This window comes from Ananas comosus, linkage group 14 (assembly GCF_001540865.1).
Source record: "Ananas comosus cultivar F153 linkage group 14, ASM154086v1, whole genome shotgun sequence".
In the NCBI taxonomy this organism is placed as follows: Eukaryota; Viridiplantae; Streptophyta; class Magnoliopsida; order Poales; family Bromeliaceae; genus Ananas; species Ananas comosus.
Window position 1 is genome coordinate 10,277,903 of NC_033634.1, and position 9,402 is coordinate 10,287,304.

Sequence of the window (9,402 nt, forward strand, 5' to 3'; positions counted from 1 at the left end):
AGTGAAACTATGGGGTACTAAATTAATACACTTTAAACCATACAGTACTAAAATGAGAAAGTACGAAACTACATGGATGATATTTGAAGTTTATCCAAAGGAGAAAAATGAAACCATTGGGTTCTAAATTGATATAATTTAAAGGCTAAATTACAGAAAACCCTCCTGTAATAACCCGCTTTTTCACTTTCCCACCCTGACATTTAAAAACCTACACTTTGCCCCCTTATAAAATAAAAAATATGCACTTCATCCCTACCGTTAGGGTTCCGTTAGGGGTTCTGTTAAAAAATATTTTTTTATACCGAAAATACCCCTCTGCCTCTTCTCTGATGCTTCGCTCCCTCCGGCTCGCCGCTTCGCCGCCTCGCCGCCTCGCCGTCCTCCACTGCTTCGCCCTCGCCCACATCCCTTTCGTCCTCCTCCGCCACCTCGCCTTCGCCCTCGTTGTCCCTACCTACCTCTCCATCAACACCCATCTTAGTATCCTCCCTACTGTCGCCGAAATCGATGGGCGGCGACGGTGTAGGAGGAGAAGGGGAGCAGGTGGAGAAGAAATTGGAGAGGAATCGTGGCCGATTGAGGTGGAAATAGCGGCGGATCGAAGGGGCGGCTGAGAAAGCTCAGGAAGAAGACAACAATGACGAGAGGCAAAATGGTCATTTTACACACCGTGACCCACCTGTGAACATTTTTCATTTTACAAAGGGGCAAAGTGTAGGTTTTTAAATGTCAGGGGGGGAAAGTGAAAAAGCGGGTTATTACAGGGGGGTTTTTTGTAATTTAGCCAAATTTAAATCACATGGTACTAAAATTAAAAATGGTTAAATGCAAATACGAAATCATAAGGATGGTATTTGAAGTTTTCCCAAAGGAAAAAGAAGGCAGAGAGAGAGAGAGAGAAAGAAGGGGGAGGGGGGTGTAATGACCCGGTGATTTGGGAGGAATAGAGTAGGGTTTTAGAAGAGAATAGAGAAGAGATCAGAGGGGGAAGGAGAAGATTAGGGAAGAAGAAGAAGGATAATTGGGGAGAAAGAAAATACTAATTCATTTCATTGATACCCTGTTTACATTACATCTTGATAATTATAGCATCTACTAATGCATACTGAAATGTAAAATTAACTTGCTAAGAGGGTTACATTGCAAAAGTGGAAAATAGGAGTATAGGCCGGTGGCTGCAATTTCGGCGGTACTTGGGCCTCTCGATGGGCCTTCCCGGTCCAGGATGCTAGTTATCGGGTAAGCGGGCGTCGGTTCCGCCCTTCTCTGCACTATTTGCAACCCGGCGGGTACTGGGTTCGCCAATTCCACCCGATCCGATAATTGGGGGTGCCCGATCCGCTCGTAAACGGACAGCGGTTCATGGGTTCGCCTTTTCCATCCGACCCGGAATCGGATCGCCCTCTACCCGCGATCGAGGTATTTCCTCTTCCTCCGCTCTCTTCCTCCGCCCACCGACCTCGATCCTCCCTCTTCTCCTCCAGGGAGCCAAGGATGCCCTAGCTCCGCCACTTCACCGGAGACTTTTACTTACCTCCTCTGTTACTACTACTACTACTACTACTTATTCTTCTAGTCTAGATCATTACAGGGGGATGGGTCGGGAGGTGTCGGAGAGCTGCGTGGAGGGGCTGATGATGGAGGTGGTGTCGGCGTACAGCAGCCGGCTCTACCCCGCCAAGCCCGACCTCGCCGCCCGCCGCATCGAGGCCATCGGCTTCCAGGTCGGCCACCAGCTCTCCGAACGGTAAANCGCGGCTGAGGTGGACGCCGGATCTCCATGACCGCTTCGTCGACGCCGTCACCAAGCTCGGAGGACCAGAGAGTAAGTCTCCATCTCACTTCTCTCGATCTCGATCTCGATCTCGATCTCGGTCTCGATCTGCAAATGGATCTTCCTGCTTGATGTGCGATTCAGTGCAGAATTAGCATGATTTTAAGGTTTGGGGGGATTGTCGCGGCGCGAAGATCGGAGATTCTTGTTTGATGATTAGGGTTTAGAAATAATTGCCTTTTTGTGTTGTGTTGAAAGAATGAATGGAAAAAAAGAAAAAGAAAAAGAAAAAGGAAATCTTAGGGCTAGTTTTGTATAGTTGTTGTAACGCCCTAAATAGTCCCACATTGATTAGAATATACTAGGCCTACACGCTAGTTAGTAGTAATAACTGGGCTCAAGCATTTTCGGTTGGTGGTTTGGGCCCAACGAGTTATTATTGCTAGCGGGTCGGGTCGTTACAGTTGTGGATGCCAACTTCAAGCATGGCGCAATATGTTGCTGCTCTGATACCATGTTAAAGAGTGTGAAACAACTGTTTTCTCCAAAAACTTGGGGCTTTTATTTTTGGGGCAATTGCTTATATATCCCTGGAAAATTTTCGACTTCTGACTTACCTTAATATACTCCTGGAGTTAAATTCTGTTAATGAACTGTTAGCAACAACTGCTATCTTTATAAAATTACTATTTTATCCTTTCAAATATATTGTTCTGCTGTCACCAACTTTTTTTTTATTTGCTCGTAAATTAGGGGCACAAAAAGTATTTTGATTTTTAGTCTTTTCAAATATATCCTTTTACCATCACCAACATTTTTTATTTGCCTTTAAGTTAAGGGCAAAAGAGGTATTTTGATTTTTTTTTTTTTAAACTCTGATAGATATTTAATTCGCGTTTAATCCAATTTAACTTAACGGGTGGTAACTGTAAGGACATTTTGGAATAACGGAGGAACATATGAGGGGCATATTGGAAAGAAAATAAAAAGTAGGGATAAATCAGATATTTCCAAAGTTTTGAGGGGTATATAGGCAATTATCCCCTTTATTTTTTGTTCTGAAATAAACACTAATTTTGCAGAAATTCTGTTTAAGTAGGGAAAAATGGCAACGATACGGAACAAGGCCTTAATGTTTGATGTGGAATATTTAGTGGTGTTGACAAGTTTAGTGAGTATATGAGTGAGTTAAATTTGATCTGAGTCTTAACACGCAAAATCCATATCTACTTAAAATGTCTGATTGCCAAAACCAAAACTGCGCCGGCCTACTTTAAAATTTGAAATCTGTATCAAAGTTTGGCATCGAGAGCGAGAAGATACGTTGATTATTTAGATCGTAACCAGTTCGCATGTAGCATACATGTGTGTTCCTTGATTGATACAGGACATGTGAACCACCGTCCTGAATATTTTTGTTCCTTTTTGTACTCAATATCAAGTTGTTTGAGTTATCGAACTTTCGAAAAGTGGCTAGTTAAATGTCTCTAGAACATATGTACCTGTAAGAAATTTCGCACTGTTGCATTGAGATTTGCGTATTTGCATCAGCAGCTTAGCTAATCCAATTGTTGTTATTTTATAGATTTAAGTGAATTTGAGAATACTAAAGAAATTTGGGGTTTATGCTTGGCTCGAAATAATAAATGTCGATACTTCCAGTTCCAAGGATTAGTTGGATGCGTTAGAGTTTGCAACATATTGAATGTCAGCTGTTGGAGAGAATCATATGCATGTGTAACTGCAGATGTCAACCTTAGTCCCTAATGGGAACATTGCATGTAATTTACTTTGAGTTGACATTCTAATTTTGTCTTTGCTTCGAGTCGAAACCCGTGAGATCAAAACTAGTATGGTGATATTGTCAATAAGCTTGATTTGTTTACATTCAATCCATCTGTTTAAATTTTATTATCCTTAGGTATTAGATTCTCATCAGCTATAATTCTAAGAAGGCACTATTGGAAGTGATTAGTTCTAATGCTTAATTTGCATCTTAAATTTCAACTGCAAATTTTATATTTCGACTTGTTGAGAAAGAACTACCAAAATTGTGTACTATCCAAATCTACAAGAAACTATAAACGACTGTTTTGATTCGTTCTTTTCTCAAAAATTTCGGCAGTAAAATGAAACATCCACAATGTAACGATGTTAGACAATAAGAAAGAAGAAACTAAACTGCTTTTTTAACAAAAGCGTACATCATACGTAATCTCTAAGGGTGCTTTTTAGACTTGTTATGTTTACAATGTAAGAAAAATCTATGTATCTGCATGTTTAAAGCCGCACAACAACAATAGATATTTGAAAAACCCTGATGCCACCTTTGTATATAACTTATAGAAACCATAGAAGTAATTAAGCTAGATAAACGAAGAAAATCATAAATAAATAAATTTCTTTGCATAAGATAAACCATGTATTATAATGATTAGCGGAGCAAATAGATCACAAATACATAATAAGGGGTATATTGCCGTTTTATATTTGTACTTCTTGATTTGAGAAGATAAAATTTGAAAAAGGAAAAGTGCTTCTTTCATGGTGTCTTGAAATGCTAGTCATAACATTTGAAGTTTACACATGTAGAACACATAAATCTGAGATGAGTGACTTTCCAGTAAGATCTCTATTTCGTGCTATGCTCTAGGTCCTTTGAATAAGAATGGATCTTTCATTTACAAAACCGCACATTTCTTTTATTACTTTTGTAATATTTCTCGTGTTGTTGCTATAGTTATTTAATTTGTTTTAGTCGGTCATGCCTCAACATTTTGTCTATCTTCAAGATCCAAATATTATTTGGATCCACGATGCCACCTTTGCATTATGTGGCAGAATGAAAAAAATGGTTTGATTGACCCAACATCTAATCTAGTATGGTGTATATAAATACATGGAAATTGCTCAAAGTTTTGACATCTCTCAATGCATGTAAATCTTTGAAATCTGTTCTTAATGCTTGTCAAACCCTTTTCTGAGGTTGCACTAGATGGCGATAAGTGGTGTAGGTTTTCCATATTTAACTTGTATAATAAAAAAGGCTAAAATACAGAATACCCTCTGTAAATATCCGCTTTTCCACTTCTTCCCGTCTTTTGAAAACCTCTAACTTTCTCCCATTATAATTTAGAGTTGTAGCACTTAACTTAGCACTTACAATTTCGTTATTATTCCGTGCATTAATTGAATGGTACAGCCAAAACTTACTGAGATACCTTTTATATTCTTAAAAATGGTGGGAATGCATGAGAATTTTATATTTTATTTCAAATTAGTTAACTTTGTAAAAGAGATTCCCCACTATGTACTAATTTACTTCTTTTTTTTTGTCATTTTTAAGGGTAAAATGAGTATATCAGTAATTACTATGTTGTTCCTTACAATGTATGCATGAAATAATGACAAAAATTTTAACAGTGCTGAGTTAAGTGCCACAACTGTAAATTTTAAGGGGGCAAAATATAGATTTTTAAAGGGGGTTGGGGGGGGGGGTAAAGTGCAAAAGCAGATACTTATAAGGGGGTTTTCTATATTATAGCCAATAAAAAGTTTAATATCTAATATTATATATTTACTATTTGGTTCAAAAGAATTAACTAAAATGCAATGTAAGATAATGTAAAGCATTGAGCACTCTGTTCTGGCACATGTATATAACTTGAAGAAACCAGGAATAGTTATTATGTTAAATAAACTAATAAAAAATAAAATAAGAATATTTGCTTTTGAATATATTTCTGTATCATATATTAATCAAATTTTATGGACTTAGAATTTATTGGAAAACTCTTGTGCATTGTGGGTTACTTGTTAGTTAATGCATATTTTGTAGGGAATTATGTTGTCTAAATTGCGGTTTTTATCTTGGAACGAATGTTGTGTAAAGTACTTGGATCCTCATAAATTGTAGATGATGTAGGTTCTGGAGAGGAAGTAAAAAATGGTTTTAAAGAGCAAACGATGAGAGGCAGCCAGTTATGTTTAAAAAAAAAAAAGAAAGAAAAAAAAGGTGGAATTTGGCTGTTATTGCAATATATTCTTAACACTACCATGTAGAGTTGCTTGAATGGAAAATTGTGCAGCAATAGAAACTTATACAGAGAAATGATCAAGATACTTTAGTCATCAGATCATGATACGAAATTATAAAATTTTTGGAAGAGCCTGTGGAGATAAATCTGTACTAAGAAGGCCTGTGGAGATAAATCTGTACTAAGAAGGAACAACTTGAGAGATTTTCATGTTGATCAAGAGTAGAATTACAACTTATATTCAATCATTATATGGTAAAAGGAGCTTCAGGATTTATGACCTTTGGTCCTACACATATCACACATTTCAAATCTTATTTAATGACATTGATGTCACTGTCTTCGCTCTAACATCGATTTTGGAATTTTAAGTGTTTGCAGTCAAAATAGCTTTAGTAGTATTTTAACTTAGTACTGATATGTATCAGGCTCGAAAGTTCACGATTTTTGGTAGTCCTTTCTTTGTGCTTACACCGATGTTTGGAGTATTGGCTGTATTAAGAATTTGATTTTAAACTATCATCTAATATATATCTAGAGTTCAGATTTTTGGGTTAACTATCATGCTTTTGAAATCATGATTATCATGTCTACTGATATTCTTGTTTTTCAGGTATACAATGGAGCGTCCTCGCTTTAGTGATCATCTCGAGGCGATCAAGTTCATCTGCAAGGACTTTTGGTCCGAGCTATTTAAGAAGCAGATAGACAACTTGAAGACAAATCACAGAGTAATGCAGAACAAATTCACAATCCAAAATTTTGTTTTATATTTTTGATAAAAATGAGGTTAACCCCATTTGATGAATCTTATAGGGGACTTTTGTGCTACAAGATAATCGTTTCCGTTGGCTCACTCGCATATCAATCGATCCATCGACAGAGAGCACAGATGAATCGACACCTGATAACAATGCAGCGCAGGCCACAAACATGCATCTTTATTTCCCGTGCGGAATCATTAGAGGGGCCTTGACCAACTTGGGAATTCCATGCGCCGTGTCTCCTGACATATCGAATCTTCCTGCTTGTGAGTACAGCTTTTCTTTCTGTAATAGATAGCAAGGATGTTCCCTATTTTGCGAAGTAGAGGAAATAAAATTTAACTTGTGAGTGCTTATTCTTTCCTTTGTTTTGGGCTTCTACTTGTTCTAGAAGCTACTGATACTAAATATTCTTTGGCATGCACTATTATGAAAGCTTTCCTACACGCTCCAATCAGTAGGCCAGGTGGTTTTGAGCACGACACTCTAACACGAGTGAAACCCGTGATGAAATGATCAACTTTTGATTTTATCTTACTTGGCTTTGTTTGGGAACCATGTTGACATAGTTAGATATGGAGTTATATAACATGATAAATTAGTCATACCAAGGCGACGAGAACACAAAAGTGCGGACATATCATGTTTTGTGCAATCAACTATGTCAATTAATAAAAGCATGACCTTACATTAGATTGGGTGTCCGCATCATGTTTCATTATCGGTTATAATCAGGGGTTGGTTAGGATAAACTCTGATTGAATCCGATACCAGATTTGATAGAATATGAATATGGATGTCAAAATTTAGCATTCGACACATATTCATATATGAATTCACATATGAAAATAATAAAAAAAATTTGGATGCGAATATGGTTTCTTAAAAAAATCCAACCGTATTCGACCGTTTTCACCCTTAAGAGATAATAGGGATGCTAATATATATTGTATAAAAATAAAATGGTGTTTTATTGCATTCTTCATTTATTTTATTATGAGTTTCATGCATATTTGCATTTATGTTTGTTAACTATTAAATTTTATTGAAATAAAATATAGGTATATGAAGTTTGAACACTAGCGCGAATCTTCAATTATATTGTATCTCTAATTCTCGCTAATTTGAGTTCATATTGATATATGCATATTAGTATTTATTATTATCCGAATAATATCGGAATATAATCTAAGTTATATCTGAATCCAAATTCGTTTTTAGCATATGTGGTAGTGAAAATTTAGCATGCAACACATATCTGCATCCAACTTCGCATCCGTAAAAAAACATGGATGTGAATATGGTTTTGTCGAAAATTCGACTGTATTTGACCGTTTTCGCCCGTAGTTATAACCAGTTGATTGCGTCCGTTTTACGTTTCTGGAGATGATTATTTAGTCCTTTCGTCGTCGCATAAATCTAAGTAGTGTTATATTCTAGAATTCGTTGAACCCCTACTAAATAGTAGCTTATATATGCCTTTGATATAATCTCATGGACAACATGCTGAACCATAATCACCTGCTACTCTTTCAATTTTCTCTTTCAAAATGTTTACTGCTTCTGAATATACATTAACATATCACTTGATAATCATCGGCAGGTTCTTTCGTGGTACGCATAAAAGCCTAATGCATTCGTGGTACGCATAAAAGCCTAATGCATGTTTCTATGAAAGGGACTTAGGTGTTGAAGATTCATTTATGTTGCTCGCGGTGCGTCGAGTATCAAAATGAGATGCTTATGTTGCTTCTTCTAAGTTGCATTTTTCTCTATTGTCTCTTTCACTTTTCTTTTTTTTTTCTTTGGTTTAGTAATCTTACATTGTATTTTATGTGGTGAACTTGTGTACTCTAAACAAATTGTAAGTAGAGGAATGCTACTTTAATTGTTTTGTCTTCAATTATCTATCATTTGTAGAGTGATGGAGTACCTGGTTTTTTTTTTTTTTTTTTTTTTTTTTTTTTTTTTTTTTTTTTTTTTTTTTTTTTTTTTTTTTTTGGTTTACTTCAAATGTTGAACTAGGATGGAGTTGGGTGGTTTACTTCTTGAAGAAATAGTTACAATATTCTCCCTTTTTTATTTTTGAAAATTTTGTTAACAATTCATTTAGTTTTGTTTGCTCAAATACTGGAATTGAGTTAGAATACTTCTAGAACTATCAATCTTTTGGTACTTTTCACATCGTTTTTTTTTTTTTTATGATGGCGACAATCGGCACCATTAAATATCAGTTGCATCTTGTGAACTCTTTTACTACCAAATTTTATAATTTTTTGATATTGTTTGTCCAGTGATCAAGTGCTATCAAATGCATCTTATACATGCGGTTGAAATTTGTTGGTTTTGAGATCATTTAGAATAATAAGGTAAATACAATTGTAAAATTATAAAAATTGGTTTGTAGAAAGTTTATGTAGCATTGATTATATTTACGGTGCTGATCGTTGATACCAATGTCTCGTCATTAGATTAGATATGACATTAAAATATCAAATCTATATTTTTTTCGGATACGAATCCGAATATGTCCCGTCATTAGATTAGATATGACATTAAAATATCAAATCTATATTTTAAATGCGGATGTGTGTTGGATATTAAATTTTTATTATTGTATCCGCTAAAAACGGATTCAAAATATATATTCTAATATTATTTAAATAATAATATACTATAACATGCATATATATATATANGGTCAATAAGCGCCACTATACACAGTAAGGCTCCCTTGGGCTCAAGTCCGATGATAACAAAATTACGCCCAACCTGTGTTCGAGCATACTCCTAGATAGCATAGATTTGTTGGACTGAGGCCCTA

The 9,402-nt window shown here is 35.8% G+C and overlaps 1 protein-coding gene across 1 annotated transcript; it reads left to right on the plus strand.

The window, feature by feature from the left end:
- Window positions 1,428-8,491, plus strand: LOC109720777 (trafficking protein particle complex subunit 6B). Its single transcript, XM_020248090.1, has 4 exons — window positions 1,428-1,750; window positions 6,428-6,545; window positions 6,631-6,844; window positions 8,182-8,491. The coding sequence occupies exons 1-4, from the start codon at window positions 1,599-1,601 to the stop codon at window positions 8,208-8,210; spliced, it is 513 nt and encodes a 170-aa protein (XP_020103679.1). The 5' UTR covers window positions 1,428-1,598; the 3' UTR covers window positions 8,211-8,491.